This window comes from Chinchilla lanigera, unplaced genomic scaffold, assembly GCF_000276665.1.
Source record: "Chinchilla lanigera isolate Chin_1 unplaced genomic scaffold, ChiLan1.0 scaffold00132, whole genome shotgun sequence".
Taxonomy (NCBI): domain Eukaryota; kingdom Metazoa; phylum Chordata; class Mammalia; order Rodentia; family Chinchillidae; genus Chinchilla; species Chinchilla lanigera.
In genome coordinates this window covers 1,162,052-1,181,005 of record NW_004955533.1, presented here as the reverse complement: position 1 = coordinate 1,181,005, position 18,954 = coordinate 1,162,052, and the positions used below count along the sequence as shown (strand labels likewise).

General features: G+C 50.7%; 1 protein-coding gene across 1 annotated transcript in view; it reads right to left on the bottom strand.

Moving 5' to 3' along the window:
• LOC102003692 (cytoplasmic FMR1-interacting protein 1) overlaps positions 1-18,954 on the bottom strand; it is a gene marked incomplete in the record, with an annotated part of 145,395 nt that overhangs the window by 22,022 nt on the left and 104,419 nt on the right. The window contains 7 exon segments of the mRNA XM_013507676.1: positions 1,609-1,717; positions 1,823-1,899; positions 2,946-3,042; positions 4,453-4,609; positions 6,498-6,651; positions 7,821-7,968; positions 9,786-9,952. Coding sequence (XP_013363130.1) covers positions 1,609-1,717; positions 1,823-1,899; positions 2,946-3,042; positions 4,453-4,609; positions 6,498-6,651; positions 7,821-7,968; positions 9,786-9,952 — 909 coding nt within the window.

Sequence of the window (18,954 nt, the reverse complement as noted above, 5' to 3'; positions counted from 1 at the left end):
AAAAAAAAAAAAAAAAGAAAAAAAAACAAAAGACAGGACAAAGTAGAAAAAAACAACAATTCATAGGAAGACGTGGCACAAGTATTTTATAGGAAATTGTATACGCAGGTGTCAAAACCTAGTATTTCACTTTCCTGGAATTGAAACTCTGCAAGTCAAAGCTTTAACAAGGACTTTTGTAGAGTCTTCTGCACTGAATTACCACTGAAATCAGAGGCAAAACCCTAAGCCACACTCAAGCCGGGCGAAGTACAGGCCCTTGGAACGTGACAACTTGTGTGATGGTGTTCAGGACTCTGCTCTCTTCATGCAGAGGCCTGGGCGTTTACATGTCTCAGGGGCTATGCTGCTGGGGGAGAATCCTCCCATCTCTCTCCCAGGAACACATACGCCGCAATATCATTAAACAACAAAAAACCACAGCAAAGCCCTGGTGAGAAATGTCCCAAAATGTGCAGTGGTTACCTATCAACAGACCGTGGGATTCAGTGGAATTTTCCCTACAGTTTTACACATTTTTCTATGGATGTGAATAAGTCACCCATCCCTTAAAGACAATGCACTACTAGGTGATTTTGCTGTTGTGCAACAGCAGAAGATACTTCCACGAACTAAGATGGCAATGGTATCACCAGGTGACCTCCCCGTTACCGTTTGTGTCAGCATGCCCCCCAAAGCCTCGTGCAATCATGGGGCGGGCTTCTAGGGTTTGTGATTGACCCATGGTCCAATGGGTGTGAGTGCCACACCTGCCTGGGGTGGGAGCCTGCATACAATGTGAGGGAGGGAAAGAGGCTGCTCTTTCTACTGCTCCCTCCCCGCCTTTTGCTCTTGTTGCTTTTGCTGTCTTCCACCGCCATGAACTGCTGCCCTCTCTGCCTTGGAGCTGGCCAAGTACGGACTGAAACCTCCACAAACTGTGAGCTAAATAAACCTTTCCTTCCGTAATTCTGGGTGCTGGGTATTTTGTCTCAGCAATGAGAGGAAAGTAACCAACACACCCCCCGCCTTTGGTTGTAGTGTTAGGAATCGAACCCAGGTCCTCACAAATGCTAAGCAAGCCTGCTATCACTGACCTACATCCCCAACAGGTGGGACCACTGCGGTAAAGGCAGTCTGAAGTTGACCAAAACGTTGTTCTATGGTATATATTACCATATGCTGTTTTTCAAAAACAACCCAAGCTTTGCCTGCCTTGAAGTTCCTTGATCTTGCCGGAGAAAGCTCGCCCTGACGCTCCGGCTGACCAGTGCTTTTCCCTTTCATTCCTTCTGAGCTCTGGGCCTTGGGCTCCTGGAGAAGGCCTGAGCCCCTTAGGCCATTCCCGCTTCCTGGAGCCGAGGCAGAGCACAAACAGAGAGCGGCAAGTCTGCCTCTGCGTCTGAGGTTTCCCATGGAAACTTCTCGAAGATTTAGAAGTTTAAGACTTTTAAGCAGGCTGCAGCAGTGTGCGCCTGTAGTCAGGAGGCCCGCTTCAGCCAGGAATTCAGACCCACCTGGACAACACTGCAAGACTCCGTCTTATTAGTGAAAAAGCAGAAAGCTCTCGGCCCCAGCCCCAGTGCTGGGGACAGACAGACCGCACCGCGGCCGCCGGCGCGGACCCACCTGCACGTGCCTCTGCTTGAGCAGCGTGTCGTAGCGGTTGGACGGCGGCAGGTGGATGGCGGCACCCTGGCTCTTGCACTCCGAGCGCAACCGTTTGTCAAGAAGCAGACTGGCACAGAAGGGGAACAGGGCATTTTCACACGCTGAACTTTTATGGGAAATCCAGACCACATGACACAAGGTCTAGTATCCGAGTCACAAACCAGCCACGCACCTTCCAGCCATAACCTTGTAATATGCGAATATCTGGTCCGCAAGCTTGTACACAAACTGGTCAAAACACAGATTCACCTGAAGGGGAGGAAGCACACAGAAGACCTCAGTTCCCCAAAGCAATTCCAAACGACACAACGTCAGGACAAGATCTCTGAAGGTAACAAATTTCTATGGAATTAGAAAAGAGAAAGTACAGTGAATTTTATTGTCCAATATCAGCACATTAAGTAAACAGCCGTGGCCAAAAGTGACCACTATCCTTTCACTAGAAAATTATACCAGGGATGTCTTTGCTGAGAGGCTCGCACACCCCTGCCTCATAAATACAGAGATACGAAGCAGTCTCTCTTCACAGACGCTCTCAGGGGGTTAAGTGGGCACAGCCGCTGGGGTCCCCGCTGGGCTGGCTCTGGCCAGAGCTGTGTTTTTCAGAAGCCACTGTCTGAGGGCATTTCAGGTTTCCCTTGGAACAGGGCTGGTGGCACTACGCACAAGGTCACCCGGGAGACACCCCCAAAACTCATACCTTTGCTTCAGAGAAGGCCAGCTAGCACCTTCCACTGAAACCACGCTGGGATGTGTGGGCCCTGCTGCGGGCCTGGCTCACGGAGCTGCCTGCTAAGAGGACACTTAGCCCCTCACCCGGTCTGCAGCCGCGGCAGCCATGACACCGCTGAGGAAAGGGCCATGCAGCTTTCATGAGGGGATCCAGACGCACGAAGTGATGTGTGGAGGCCGGGGCCCCCACATGTTAAGCTAAGAGACTGACCTCCTGAGGCGAGCGTGCACTGACCTGGTAACCCACTTGCGGGACCCTGTCCTTCAGGAATACCAGAGGCAAATAAAGCAGTACATGATGTGAGTTCAGCGAAGTACTATTTACAATAACCGCAAGCGCAGAGACTCAAGGAATGAAACAGGGCTTGGTCTGGAGCGCAGCGCGTGTTCCGCTCCGAGGACCGAGGGCGGCGGACACAGAAGCCGCGTGTGCTGTGACAGGCGTGTGTGGATGCCCCGGGAGCGGAGCTGCCCCGAGGGGCCTATTTCACGGTTTTAAAAAAGGTTTCATTCTCTTAACACGCAGAGGGAAGCAAGCGTAAGGGGTGTGGTGCTGAGCTCACCTCTGCCTCGATCTCGTCGTAGAGGAACTGCTTGCTGAAGCGGGTGAGTGCGTAGTGGGCGCTGTCGTTGTACAGGTCCAGGGAGTAGAGCACGTACCTGCGGAGGCCGCGGGGTCACCCCAGCCCGGAGCCCGCGGCCGCACAGCCCCCGCCCACAGGGGCGTCAGCTCTCACGCAAGGGAAACAGCTTCTATCTCCAAGGCCAATCCATGCCGTATGGAGTGCCCCCCCCCCCCCCGCAGACACAGGCTGATCCCACCGCGGGAAACGGCCTCATTCAGGGCACACAGACAAGGCCTCCAACTCCCACGCATTCCCACTGTTTACAGGATATTCTGAACAACAAAAGTGCGTCGGGAGGGTCTGTCACACCCTAGAATGACCGAACTGCCAGTAATGGAAAGGCTACTTCCAACAGCTCAAGGGGTGGGGTGCAGCTCACTGCGTGTGTGTAGCACACACCACGCCCTGGATTAAATCTCCGGCACCACAAAAAACCCCCCACAGAAACAAACCACTACAACCAACAACAACAAAGACCCCGCAGCAGCTGAAAGAGGGGTCTTCCAGGGTCTCACCACAAAGAACTGGGGGAAGTGGTGATGAGTATCATGTTTACCCTGATCCAATCACTGCATAACATGTACCCGCGCTGAAATAGCCATACATATGTATAATCACTACACACCAATTTTAAAAAGTGAATTTGGAGAAAGAGCAGTGATTTTCTTATTTTAATACTGAACTGTCTGACTTAAAAAGAAGACTGTATGACAGTCTCGGATGTATTGGGCCCAAGGCCAGAAGCTCCTCTTCCCGAGCTTGGGCCTGGGCTGGCAGCAGCCAGCGGCCTGCGGAGAAGCCACGAGAGCAGAGGGGACCACGTGGGACGGCCACCTGCTGGGCGGAGGCCTGAGCGCCTCACACTGTCACAGGGCTGTGCCACGTGGAAGGCAAGGACCTGCCCAGCACTCAGGGCTCCGGGGACCTCTGACGACTGACTCCGCAAGAACCGGCCCAGGGACAGTCCTCGGCTGTGAATATGACACCCCATTTTCTAAGGCTTTCCTGTCCACACGAGTCCTCGCCTGATTCTACAGCCCTGACTCAGAATCCTGACCCCGAGACCAAGCTAATCCATAGGTATTTCCTTCCTCAGTTTCTCTGCCCCAGAGGCTGCGCCCCAAGGGAGCAGGCCGAGTCGGGTGTCTGGGCCCTGTGACTTGCGTGCTCCAAGGCCCAGGCTCAGCTCAGCTCAGCCCCCAGCCCAGGCCTCACCCACACAGCCTCGCCCAGCAGCCATGCAAGGGAGGACCTGCCAGTTCACCGCCTGAGCTCCCGGCTTCAGTCCGAGGCCAAGGGACAGGTACTTGTGCTAAGCCCGCAGCTTTACTCGGGGAACGCGATTTCCAGCGCGGTGCGGACAACTGTCCTGGCTCCTCCACCCCGAGCACCCACAGGGTCAGCACAACAGCCCCGGCGAAGGCAGCCCTTGAGAGACACGCACTCCATCATCGAGGCCTCCTTGGTCTCCAGGATGTGGTCGGTCAGGATCCAGGGCACGGACATCTCAATGGGAAACTGGATCCTCCTGCCCATGGTCAGCTCCAGGAAGAACTCTCGGAACCACAGCTGAGAGAGGTCACAGCACTGCTGCAGAGTCTCTTGAAGATTCAAAGTGCACCGTGTTAACCTCCATGTACGGGAAAAGCGTCAGCAGACAACACAAGGGGGGCTGTGGGTGAGCGGGACCGCGTGCAGGCTGCCACAATTCCACCCTCAGCCCGACACACACACACACACACACACACACACACACACACACACACACACACGGCATGGACCTGAGCAGGGTGGAGCCGCCGGGAGCCTCCCAGGACAGCGTGGTGCAGCCGTACAGGCGGCGCCTGGCCCTGAGCACTGTGAGTGGTTAGCACCTCCTGCCTGCCAGAGGGCCCTACCAGCCCCCTCAGGAGACCAGGGGAAACCGTCTTTCCAGACAGAAGAAGTGAAAACAGGACTACAGGCTGAGCATTCCTAATGTGAAAATCAGAAATACGAAGCACGCCAAGTCTGAAGCATCTCGGGCACCGACATGACACATAGCTCGAATATCACACACCCCACTCACAGGTGGGTCGGCATCAAAATGCAGGTGCACCAAAAACAGGGTACGGTCCACGCTGCTAAGCGACAGGCCCGTGCTCCAGGAAATGCACCGTTAGGTGACTCTGCTGCAGTGCTTACACAAACCAAGATGAGCATGACATCAACAGCTGATGTAATCTTACGGGACCATGGTCGGAAACACCTGTCATTGCCAGGGCGGGGTGGCGCACCCCTGTGATCCCAACCCTCGGGAGGCTGAGGGAGGAGGACTGCGGCAAGTTCAAGGCTAACCTGGGCTACACAGTGAGTTCAAAGCCAGCCTGAACTGCACAGCGAGACCCTGTCTCAAAAAGACAAAAAAGAAGCACCTGTCCCTGACTGAAATGCCGCCATGCAGCGCAGCACTGCACAGTAACCTCAGGCCACACTCACGGCCGCACGGAAACACGCAGTCTAGACCGCGGTGGGGACGGCCAGCGGTGCCGTACACAGGAAAAGCCGCCCAACTGTGTACTTTCAGTGGACTTTACACTAACAGAGCCGTAAAAAATCTAAATGAACTTCCTTTTCACACTTGGATCCATCCCCAAGGTCTCTCGTGGTTGCTGCTTGGGTGGTGGTGCTGGGGAGGGAATCCACAGGCGCAGGCACGCTGGCCACATGCTCTGCCCCCGAGCTACACCTCAGCAGGAGCTCTCGTTATCTACACGCGAGTGCTCCAAAACCCAAAGCAAAATCCGTAATGCAAAACATTTCTTCTCTCAAGCACTTCAGATAAGCAATACTCAACCTGTACTTACTCTAACTTAGGATAAAAACCAATGTCTAGGACTCAGCATTACGTGAACACTCAGGGGAAGGCTAAGGAATGAGAAACTAGAGAGATTTTAAAAACATGTATCTGTCCTTTCACAGGGCTGAGGGCAACAGCACTTTATGCAATACCTTCAGGACCCCACTGCGTCAGAGGAGCCCCCTGCTCTGAGCAGAAGAGGAGGTGGGGCTCAAGAAGGCCAGAGGCAACACCCCGAGGGCAGGGCCCCCCTGCGGTCAGATGGCGGGCGTCACCAAGCAGGGCTCGCTTGGCTCAGGGCACGTGCCACCTCCCACGCCACCGCCCACAAGGCCACTTCTGCTGTTTGTCAATGCCTGGCTCTCCACCAGGGCACAGGTTACACTTGCCGGGTTGGGACTCTGTGTCCACACGGCTGGGCCAGCCACGGCTCCACAGTCCTCGTCCTGGTGAGGGCCTTGCCCCCCAGGGCTATGGACAGGGAGGGCAGCAAGGGAGCCTTGAGACGCCCAGCCACCACAAAGGTCAGGACACGGCACTGCCTGGGTGTGAGAGGCACGGGGCGGGGCGCCAGGCAGGCAGAAGCATTCTAATGGTGTTAGCAGTGTTAGAGCATGCCAGGCCGGGCTCTGGTCAGCACTGTCTCTTACCACTGAAATTTATCAAGTGAGTGTAGAAGAATGACTCTCGATGAAATTTTTCTATGTCCAATATGGCGGGCCCCTCAAGGCTACTTCTCAAGGTTTTCTTGGAGCCACTTTTATCTGCAATGAGGGACTCTAGCATGGTTCTCACCATGTAAAGCTGTGTTATCCGAGGGAACATTTGCAGGGGAGAAAACACACATGGTACATTAGTTACGCCAAACTCCAACACCACGAGAGGAGGGCTGCTCCGTGACACCCTGCCGGGGCGGGCCTCAAGCCCACACCCCAGGACTCGGTGCCCCGGGCTGGTGCGAGGGGATGGGGCCCGGGCACTCGTCTGAGAGGCCAAGCCGCTGCTGTCTGGGGAAAGAACAACTTGCAGAGGAGCAGTTCACCTCTGTGCCATGAACATCGACAAGAAAAACAAACAATGTCTTACCACCAAAGGTTAAAAGAGGCGGATAGGTGTACGACTGCCTCAGAAACGCGTTTACCACATGCAAGAGCCTTTCCATGCCCAGAGACTTGAGCTGCCGGAGCAGCTCGGCAGAGCTCAAGGACTCGGCCATGGTGCGCACCAGGTAGAGCTAGACATGGACAGGGAAGACAGGGAAGGAGAGGTAGGAGAAAGCCGTTAGTCACACGGTGCACACGCACGGGAGGGGACACGTGGATGGATGCGCGGGACAGCGTCCGGGAGGCGGGCGCTCCTCACACAGCCCCTGGGGGGCTGCTCCCCAAGGATGGGTGAAGCGCCTTCTCCCTGAGCCCGAGGTTCCCTACAGACCCAGCCGCATGCTTCGCTCATGACTTGTGAGGAGATGGAAAGAAGAGATTATAAAGCCTCTACGGAGAGACGAGCAAGGAGTCCCGGGCCCCACGGAAAAGCAGCGGAGCAGGTCACACCAGGCACCAGGGCCAAGGACAGGTACTCAGAGAGGGTGCACACCCAAGAGGGGGCGGGAAGAGCGGCTTCGCCATGACACGGGAAAGCCACGTGTCAGCTCCCTGCGCTGCATCTTTAGCAATGTTCACTTGAGACTCAACATGAAATTATGATTACACATTTAAACACTCATCAGGAGATGGTGTATGTACAGTTAGACAGCCATTGCTCGGGGGACGGGGCAGGAGAGGAGGTCATTCGCTCCTGGAGGAGAAGGAGCGGACCAGAGGCCCAGGGCTGTCTCAGTGACGTCTGGAGACACTCGGGCAGCGTGGGGTGTGCCCGGGCCCACGGTGGTCACGGCATCTCACGCCCAGCCTCTCTGGCCCACCACCCCACCCAAGACGGACCTGGCCCTGGGGAGGGCAGGGGGTGAGGACCTGCGTGCTTGAGGGTCCCACGGCGCGGCGCGGCACTTTAATGTCGAAGCCACTCTTGGGGTCCTTCTCTCCCCGCAGAGCAGGGTCATTGAAGGGCTCGTGTCCAGTCTCCCAGTCACACACGGTCTTCCTGATGGCCTGCAGGACACTGAACAGCCCCATCAAGTTTTCACCAGGGCCTTCTGCAATCACAGTGCCTCTTTACCTCAGAAACAGTGCCCAGGCGGCCACCGTGCACACCCCCGCCAGCAGGGCCTCTGAGGGCAGCAGCGGGACAGTAACTGTCACATTCAACATGAAATTTTAAAAACACAGTGCTCCTGGAAACGGCATGACGCTCAGAAGACTTAACTTCGCTGCAGTTCGCACCCGTTAGCCAGGAAGCAGGGCCTTATTTCCAGAACACTCACCGAGCGGCCCCAAGGCAAGCGGAAAGCAGAGACACTCGGGGCCCGGCCCCGTGGCTGGGCTTGTCTTCGTGCGGCTGGGTGGCCCCGTGTTCCCACATGAAGGCAAAGCCACCCACAGAGTCAAGGAGACCAGGCACATCCAGACTTGCTGGGAATGGGACCGCGTACCAACAGAGCCCTACTGCGCGGACAGCCCTGTGAGTGGCCTCTGAGGACCAGAGGTACCTTGTGCCAGAGCTGGTCACCCTGTGGGGAAAGTTCTGGCTAAAACCCCAGGAACAAACTCTTAGGCCACACACTTTGCAGGCTCAGTAGCTGGGGCCTGGTCTTTGTCCAAGGCAAATAAATGATTTCCTCTACCCTTGGTGTGCCTCCGAGATCCCCTCTGAAAGACTGTCCCATCACGCCAACCACAGCCCTCAGGGCGTACCTGGATCACACAGCTGCTGAGTCACAGGCAGGACCACAGCAGGGAACCCCAGCTGAGCCCTCAGGTGACAGAAAGCAACAGAGCTAAGTGCCCCCTCGGAAACGCTTGGGACCAGAGTGTTTAGGCTTCTGCATTTTTGAGATTTTTGAATACTTGCAAGTGCATACTTATCTTGGAAGTAGGTTCAGGTCTATACATGATATTCATTTATGTTTCACATCTACAGTGAGAAGGTAATATTACACACTTTAAATGATTTTTGTGTATTAAAAACTGTATATGAAAATGCAGGATGCAATTTCCCATGGTGGTATCATCCCAGCACTCAAAGAGTTTTGGACTTTGTAGTATTTCTGATGTCAGAATTTTGGATTAGTGTGCTAATAAACCTGTATAAAAGTGTGTTAATCCTAATAACTCACCCTGCTGTGTGTCAAATATGTTAACCATAAGCCTTAAATAAGCAAGTGAAGTCTACACTCCACCAACCCTTCATTTTACGCTGATGTCCTTGAAAGACAACCTCCTCTCAAAGGCCCACATCAAGAGAAGCAGAGGCTCAGGTCGGGACCTGTTTCTGCACTGTCCACGTTGGGTTTGTTTTTTGTTTTGCCCAGACTGGCCTTAATGTTTCTTTTTTTGGTACTGGGAATTAAACTCAGGACCTTGCACTTACCAGGCAAGTGCTTGTGCCCCTGAGCTAAATCCCGGCCCCTGGCCTTGATGTTTCAATCCTCTGGCCTCAGCTACCCGAGTAGCTGGGATTACAATCTTGTGTCCCCATGCCCAGCTCTGTGTCAAGTTTTAAAGGTTTTAGGACAGGCCAGAAGAATAAAGGCTAAGATCCTTAAGATGACGTATTTGAGAGGGGTGGCGTGTAGGGTTTGGGGCCTTGAAGGTCGGGTGATCAGAGCACATCGGTCATCCGCCCCACCCACGCTGTGCGTTGATTTAAGAGTCAGCTGCTATGCTGCTGACACCGTAAGCGTGGTACAATCCACTGAAAGTGGGACTGGGGCTGGCAGCAGCCCGCTGAGCCAGCATGTGGCGGAGTAACTCTCCCGGGGTCTGCACCCGCGACCAGGCCTGCGGCTGAGGCGCATGTGGGTGGTGCGGGAGGCTGACCTCTGGATGACGTTCTTCTTCTTCCTGATGGCCTGCCGCAGGGGCTCCCGGAGGGTCACCTGGGAGAAGTCCTGCAGGGCGGCGTAGACGGTGTGCCGGATGGCGTGGTTGAACACGCTCTCCATCCTGCCCATCAGCACCTGCAGGCCTTTGATCATGGCGATCACCTGCGGGGACAGGGCTTTCAGAGGTGGCAGGTGACGCGGACAGTGCTTCGGTGCCCACAGGCTGTCACTGCCTCCGCCACGGCTGCCCTGGGCTCCTCCTTCCCACCACACGGCTGCCCACTTTGGTACCATTCTTCTCAGAACAGCAGGCTCAGTACTGCTCTAGAGCACCTTGCGGACAGGCGCTTTGACGCAAACATACCCTAACCCACCCGCACTCACACACACACACCCCTGACAGACTCCACAAGGAGAAAAAAGAAAAAAACTCTTTTCTTCTAGCACTCTGGGAGGCTGAGGCAGGAAGCTCAAAGGGTGATCCAGCCTGGGCAACCTCACTTACTGAGCCCCTGTCTCAAAATAAGGAAGGGCTGGGGATGTAGCTCAATGGGAAGGACCCGGGTTCGGCCCCCAGTACCACTCAAACAACAAAAAAAGATTCACGAAAGCAAATATGACGGTAACTGGAAAATAAAGACACAGGAGTTTATACCCAAATCCCACTTGGCAAACAGTAATGGTGCACTGAACTCACACGCATGGAAAAGGCCTGGGAGGAGACGCCACGAGCTGGTCCAAGTCCATCCCACAAGGGCCTCTAGGAGCTGCGCTTCCCTAACACTACAGCTTGGGGTCCTTTCTCCTGCTTTCTTCAGTGGCATGTGGAACTGAACCGTTTCTTCTCCCACACAGTGCCTGTGTGACGGTAACCTGACCTCTCAGACAGTCGCTTTCTTTTTGAGAAGCAGTTTTGGTTTGTTATTGGGCCTCAGGAACCAGTAAACATTCCAGCATGCACGACCATGTCTGTGGTGATATATCTGCATCAGAAACGCCAGGAAAAGGCTTGGCTCCTTTGCCTTAGGAAACGCTTCAAAACAAGAAGTCCCTTCATTGGAATCCTTTAGTAATACTGTTTTTTGAACCAGCATGAACTCCAGATCCAAACAGTTCAAGCTTTTGCACTGAGCTACACTATTTTTTGCCTATGTTTTTGTATTGTTTTTGTTTGTTAATTTTGAAAAAGGATCTAAGTTGCTGGGTTGCCCAGCTTGGGCCTGACTTTGTAATCCTGCTGCCTCAGCCACCCAGAGTGCTGAGATTATAGCATGCACCACCACACCTGGCCACGGTTAGGTTTTCAATGTGTCTACTCTGGAAACTGATGACTTTACATTATTTATCTCATCTGGCGCCAGGGAAGCCACGCAGCGGGGACCACCGGTCTTCGGGCTGGCTCCCTGCCTTGCAGGCGCCCAGACGGAGGGCTCCCAGCACCTGGGAAGCTGCACGGCACACCGGCTCTGAGGCTGGCCAAAGCTGCTCAAGTAAGAACTACCGTGACACAGCGAAACAATGACACAATTGGCCCACCATGCACCGGCTGCAGAGGCCCACCCATGGACGAGTGTGAATCATTCAAACATGGAGAAACCCCTGGGAATATACGCCACACAACAGGTCATTCTTGCTCCTGCCATTGAGAACCAGAAAGGTCCAGAGTCAGCAGAGGAGCAGCTGCTGAACAAGGACTCGGAGAACACGAGAATGCAGACTAAGCCCGAGGAGTCGGAGGTCCTGTGGACTGGGGTCACGAGAGCCGCTTGGAAGCTGTAAACCAGGAGGACCTTGCACAATACCTGCAGAGACTCATTGGAAGCCATTCTTCCACTGACAGTACAGGCTGTGGTGGAGCTCCGGAGAAGTCTGCACTGATATTCCTGCTGCCTGTGCTGACAGTTGGGGAGAGGACACTAACTGGTTGTGGGGTCCCAAAGCAATGGGAAGCTGGAGAGAAAAAGCTACAAAGAATGGCTTTCACCCCAGATAGCTCACTTGAGATGTTAGTAAGAATTGCCTCCTCAGTCTTCTATAGCCATGATGAGGAGGAGGCCAAGGAGAGAAAACAAAGAGACTGAGAAAAAGCAGCTGCTTTTGCTGAAGCACTAAGAGAAACAGACCCCAAGTCTGATTCTCAGGGCTCCAAGAACTCAACGACTGCATTCATTTGCTACCACTGTTAAAAGCCAGGCCACCTCCCTAAGAGGCCCCATGGGCCATGCCCTGAATGCAAAGGTAACCACTGGAGATTGGCCTGCCCTCTGAAGCGGAGGCCCCAGAGCTCAGACCCATCCTACCAGTTAGTCCAACAGCAATGAGAGGGCCCGGGGCATACTCTATCTTCTCCCTCTGGCCAGACCGTCATCTCCATGGAGGAGCCCTGGGTAATCATGACTATGGAGGAACAAGAAAACAGCCTGTTGCTAGACACAGGTGCAAGTCTCTCGGTCCTTCTTTTCAATCCTGGCCTTCCCTCCAGCTGTCACACCTCAGTGACAGGAGGCACTGGTGAGGAGGTAATATGCTATCTTTGACAACCCTTAGGCTGTAACTTCTTGTTAGATCCTTCTTGCGTATCTCTGTCTTCCTGAGAAACCACTTTGAAGATACCATCATGTATTACAGCAGCCATTGATATTTTCCTACTAATCTATCCATAACTCTGTAATGTTTGTATTGCTCCTATCCTATTTTGTAAATGGATGCATGTTTATTATTATGTGTTTCCTACAACAACCATTGAGAATAGTTAATGATTATTCAATACGTCACTCATGTATAGCTCTATTTATTTTCTTTAGAAGCCACTTTGAAGATACCAAAGTATAGCACAACAACTATTGATAACCTCCTACCTCTTTTGTCTGTAATTCACTATTATTTGTCTATTTGTTGTCCTGACAAACTATCTTGTAGATAACAATATGTAAAACAATAACCATTGATAATTTCCTACCACTTTGTCTGTAATTTGGTAAGTCCCCCCTATTATTATGTTATCCTTCTTTTACCCTTTAAAATTAAAAATATATATATATATTATTTATCTCATGAAAAAAGAAGAAAAAATAAAGGAAATTCCTGTGTTGAAAAGGCAAATGGGGGAAACCATTTGAGTAAAATGAAAATGCTCCATATGCAAATTTATGGAAAGCAAGAAATGGCATGTTGAAGGTGAATCTGGAACCTTAGAGGCACGTACGAGAAAACAAAAAGACCGAGGGGGAATCATCTGATATTCATCATGAACTTACAAGATGCACATTAAAATATACACCCCAAATGTGGAAAAGAAATATCTAAAAGAAAAACAATTAGCAAAACAGACAATATATGTTTGAGAGTGATTAACAGAGACAAAAGCTGCTCAATAAATGAATGAACAGACAGCATGACTGACTGATCGAGGAAGAGAAGAAAGCAGGCACGGATTTCCAGATTCCATGGAAAATGGGTCACCACAGAGTTTACAGAGGCTCATGGCTGAGATCACACGGCCACAGCACAGATACAAGATCAGGGGACCAGAAGAGACCAGAAACAAACCCTCAGTTACAGCGAGTGGCTTTCAGCAGGGCGCCAAAACAACTCAGTCGGGGAAGACGATCTTTTCAGCAGACAGCCCGCCGCAGCACACGTGCCACAGGTTCGCCACCACTGACCTAGGGCCACGCTGGCCGGCCTGACCCGAAGCTCCTGCCAGCAATGTGGCTACTGGAGACTGCTTGTTTGTGCTCCTGGCCTAGGGTGCGAGCAGCTCTGCTGGTCACCAGGCCCGGCATGCTTATGTTACTGCCCACTAGTAAATCTCAGAAACAAGGGCTCAGCTGGGCTCTTTGGTCAGCAGCACCACGCACACGCTGTCACACATCACTGCGGGGAGAACAGAGGACAGCCCCCGCCACCCCACTGCAGGGGAGACCAAGAATTTTGCTCGCGGGTTTCCCAGGACTGCACCCATGTGGATACCTTTTCCCTTTGCTGATTTTAAATCTGTGGGGTTTTGCTGTAATAAAGCATAACAGCTATTAAGTCTTGTGAGTTCCGGCAAAGCACTGATAAGCTGAGGGTGGTCTTGGGGACCCTTGACACAGCCCTTCACGCAGAACCTTTAACAAAAGTAAATCAAAGTGTGTCATTTATTTAAATGAGATAAAACTATAAAACTGCAGAAAAACATGTAAATGTGCATCTTCATGACTTGGACTAGGCAACGGTTTCTCACGAGTGACACAAAAAGTACAAGCAACACCAGAAAAAGATAAACTGATCATCAAGATTAAAAACTTCTGTGCTTTTTTTTAACTTTTAAGCTTAAAGGTCTGTATTAGAGTGGTGCACGGAGCACGGCCAGCCGGTGCTGCACAGTTCAAGGCCAGCCTGGACTGCATGGTGAAACCTTGTCTCAAAAAACCTAAAAAAAAATCCCCGTTAAGATGGTAAAAGCGGAAGGGATTAAAGGTGGAGAAAAGGTAAGCAGCAAATGAGCAAAGGCACCCACTCCGGGACCTGGAATCCAGAGGCCTGGAAAACAACTTGGTGAAGAGAACGAAAGCCGCAGATCTCTGAGAACTGGGAGGGAGCCCAGTGGAAAACCAGAAGCTCCAGAGAAGCTGGAGGAATGGAGCACGACACGAAAAGTGGAGCAAAGCAGCAAGAAAGTTCACGCTGACTCCCGGGAGGGGACCTGTCTCTGCGAACATCAGCTGAACCCAGCAGGCCGGCAGCTCCAGGGAAGAACAACAGACCAGGCCAGGAGTGCCAAGTAAGGCCCACAGTTGTAAACTGCAAAAGCAGCACGTGACTTTACTCCAAAAGTGACTCCTACACAACAGGCTGGCGTTAGAAAAGAAATGCAGTGCCCGCCACATCTGAGAGGGTTTAATCGGGAGCCACTGTGGGAAGGTGTTAGTTGTTTAAGTCTGAGCCACAAGCAGTTACATCCAGTGTTTTTTTAGTATTATGGTGACAGGACGAGATGGCTACAAGACAGCTGTGGGGAGAGCGTGGCTAGACATAACCCCCCGGAGAAGTCTGAGCCCAGGCTGGGAAGGACACAGGCGCCTGCCTTCCGCAGTGAGAAGCCAGGCTGCTTGCGTGTGACTTTCAGAAGGGCTGGGTCTCAAAGTGCTGGCGTTAAGTCCAACAGTCTGCCTGAGCCCCTGCCTTGCTGCCTATATTCAGCACAGAACTCAGTGACCTGTTTGCTTTGCCTCCCCACCTACCAATGTGAGTAGAGATACACCTTGGCTTGGATGGTTGCCGCAGCCTGGGGTGTGTGGACAGAGGGGCCTCTGGAGCGGGGGCACCTCTCAAACCCACAGCTGGAATGAATAACAAATCAGAAGACAGTACAAATGGCACAAAGAACCTCTCTGTAGAAATAATAGCAGAAAACCCTTCAAAGCAATCAGGCAAGATAAAAAAATACAAAGAACATGCTCAGGCTAGGGAGCAGTCAAATTATCATTACTAGCAGATCCGCTACATAGAAGCCCCCCCAAATTCATCTCTTTGGTGAATTAATAAGCAAACGTAGTAATGTAGCAGGACACAAAATCAATACACAAAAATCAATAGCATTTCTATACATCAATAGTGAACTCACTGAGAAAGAAATCAGGAAAGCAGTACCATTCACAATAGTATCAAGAAAAATGAAATACTTAGGGATTAACCTAACCAAGCAGGTGAAAGACTCTACAATGAAAACTACGGTATTCTGAAAAAGGAGTTTGAGGAGGACACCAGAAAATGAAAAGCCATCTCCTGTTCCTGGGTAGGCAGAACCAATATTGTCAGAATGGCCATACTTCCAAAACTGCTACACAGATTTAGTGCAATCCCAGTCAAAACACCAGGATCATATCACACAGAGCTGGAGAAAACAGTCTTAAAATTCACTTGGAACCAGAAGAGACCCAGGATAGTGAAAACAATCCTGGCAACAAGAGCAAAGCAGGAGGCATCAGAATCCCACACTTCAGGTTATATTACAAAGCTACAGTGATTTTTAAAAAAGAAGGAAAGAAAACCCAAACAAACCAGCACGGAACTAGCCCAACACAGACATGTGAGTCAACCTTCCGTCACAAACATCCCCAGGCACATTCAGTCATCGTATCTTTGATAAAGGGGCCAAAAACATGCTGAGGAAAGACAGCCTTTCTAACAGATGATGCTGGGAAAGACCGGTTATCCACATTCAGAAGATTAAATCTAGATCTATGTCTCCCACTAAAGTCAAAATGGATCAAAGACCTAAATATTAAAACAGAAGCACCATCTACTGCAAGATAAAATACATAAAACTTTTGAAGACAGAGGCAAGGACTTTCTGAATAGAATCCCAATTGCATAAGAAATAACACCAAGAATCAACAAATGAGATCATATTAAATAAAAACCATCTGCACAGCCAAGGAAAATCTAAGAGTGAAGAGACAACCTACAAAAGGGAAAAAGATCTTGCCTGCTATTCCTGGGACAGAAGACTAATATCTAGACTACATAAAGAACTAAAAAAAAAAAAACAAAAACAAAAACAAAACCAAACATCTCAAAATAAAAGACTTCACAAAAAAATGGGCAAGTGAAGTGAATACACACTTCTCAGAAAAAGAAATACAAATGGCAATAAATACATGAAAAAATGTTCAACATCACTGGCCATTAGAGAAATGCAAATTAAAACAACACTGAGAGTCCACCTTTACTCCAGAAGAACAGCTATCATCAAGAAATCAGATAACAACAATGCTGGACAGGCTACAGGAAGGAGTCCTTGTACGTGTTGGTGGGAAGATAAAATCTAGTATGGTCACTATGGAAATCAGTATAGAGATTCCTCAAAAAATGAAAACTAGACATTCCATTTGACCCAGCTATTCCCCCTCTGGGTGTCTTCCTGGAAGAGTTAAGGACGTCACAGTATAGTGACACGTGGACACCCATGTTTATAGCGGCACAATTCATGACAGCTAAATCTTGGAAGCAGCCTGCACGTCCAGCAGATGAATGCATAGAGTAAATGTGGCATTTACACCCAACAGAGTACTGCTCTGCCACAAAGAGAAGCAGCCTGGAGCCACTCTTGGGAAAATGGCTGCGCCTTGAGGCCGGAATGTTACATGAAGTAAGTCAGACAGAGCTGAAGTGTCACCTCGTTTCTCTTACGTGAGAAACCCAAAGTACAAGTAAATCACACAGCAGAATAGAAGGCAGGTCACAGAAAACAGGAGCTGGAACTTCAGCAAAGGGGAAGCTGATCCAGAGACGCAGAGGGAGGGTGGAGGGGACAGGACAGAACAGACCCAGGACGTGCCACGTGCCCGTCCCAGCTCCTCACAACGAACGTTCACCGTGTGCTGACAAATTATTTATTTCATTTCATCTCTTCACTTATTCGCACCAGGAATCAAACTCAGGACCTCACACTTGCCAGGCAGGCGCTGCGCTGCTGAGGTACATCCCCAGCCCTGATAAACAATTTCAAAAGAAAGTAAAAAGACAAGGCACAGAATGGGAGAAAATATGGGAAGTCAAATGTCCAATAAGGAACTTACACATAGAACACTCAAAGAACTCTTACAATGCAGTAATTAAGAGACAACACCATTTTAAAAGTGGATAAAGCATGTGTGTAGACTTTTCACCGAAGAATGTGCAAAACCATCCATACTCACATGAAAATATACTTAACATCAGCTGCTAGAAATACATGGATCAAAACCACAACGGGACACTAGTGCACACCCCGAGGACACTGCAATCAGTGCTGCTGAGGAGAGTGTGAAGCGGGCTCTGGGATGCAGCCCAGGGACCCTCAGTACCACAGAGAGGAAAAATGAGAGAGGAAAATGAGGGAAGGGAAAGAAAAGGCGAAATGGTGCTGCTGCTTTGGAAATCTATCTGGTGGATCCTTAAAATGGTACCACAGGAGTCAGCAATTCTACGTCTAAGTATGTAATCAACAGAAATAAAAATCTGTATCTGTACAAAAGCTCGTATATAAAAATTCATAGCAGCACCATGATGAAAGGGTGGAAACAATCCAAACGCTCCTCCTCGGATGGCTAAATACACGTGGTACTGAATAGCCAGCAGCAAAAGGAACAAAATACCCCATGCTTGAGTGGCCCTTGAAATCGTTGTGCCACGTGACAGCTGCTGACCACCGAGGGCCACACACTGCCCGTCCACCCACACCCAGGACAGGCCAGCCTGCAATCAGAGAGCAGCTGAGGCTCCTGTGAGCTGAAGTGAGGGGAGGCCTGCAGGGTGGGGATGACAGCGACGGAGCACGGGGCTGCTCTTATGAGATACAGAAAATGTGCTAAGTTTGATTTCAACGTGCAACTCTGTGAATATACCAACAGCACCGAATTCTGCACGTTAAATACGTCAGTGACATGGTATGTGGCGGCGGCGGTGGGGATGCCTGCAAAATACGGTGAGATTGTACTATGAAAAACTTCGTGTCAAAAAATTAGAAAATGCAGACAAATTCCTTAAAAATACAAATCGGCAAAACAGATGTAAGAGAAAATTAAAAATATAAATATCCTACTACACAGTAAAAAAATAATGCTTTGAAAAACATTCTAACATACAGGGAAGAAGGCAGCATTGGTGAGTGCGGCAATGTTCAGGGCAACAAGACAACAGGTCTTCCAGACGCCTCCAGGCACCAGGAAGGGGCCAGCTACAAGCTACGTTAGGAAGCCAAAGTCCAAAACACAAGAACGGATGCAAAGTGTACAATACAATTAATATGCAAAAGTACGTTAACTCTTTTAAAAATGATCTATAGGTTTATTTATATCCCGATGAAAAATTCCAATAGGTTTCACTATGGGATGTGCAAACCTGATTCTAAAATGTTTATGAAAATGCATGGGACAAGAATAGCCAAGGAACTCCTTTCTTTTTCTTTCTCTTCTCCTTCCTTCCTTCCCTCCCTCTTTCCCTCCCTCCCTCCCTCCCTCCCTCCCTCCTTCCCTCCTTCCTTCCTTCCTTCCTTCCTTCCTTCCTTCCCTCCTTCCTTCCTTCCTTTCTTCCTTCCTTCCTTCCTTCCCTTGCTCCCTCCCTGTCTCCCTCTTGGATTTTCTGAGACAGTCTCACTAGGTAGCGCAGGCTGGCCTTGCATTGGAGGTGACCCT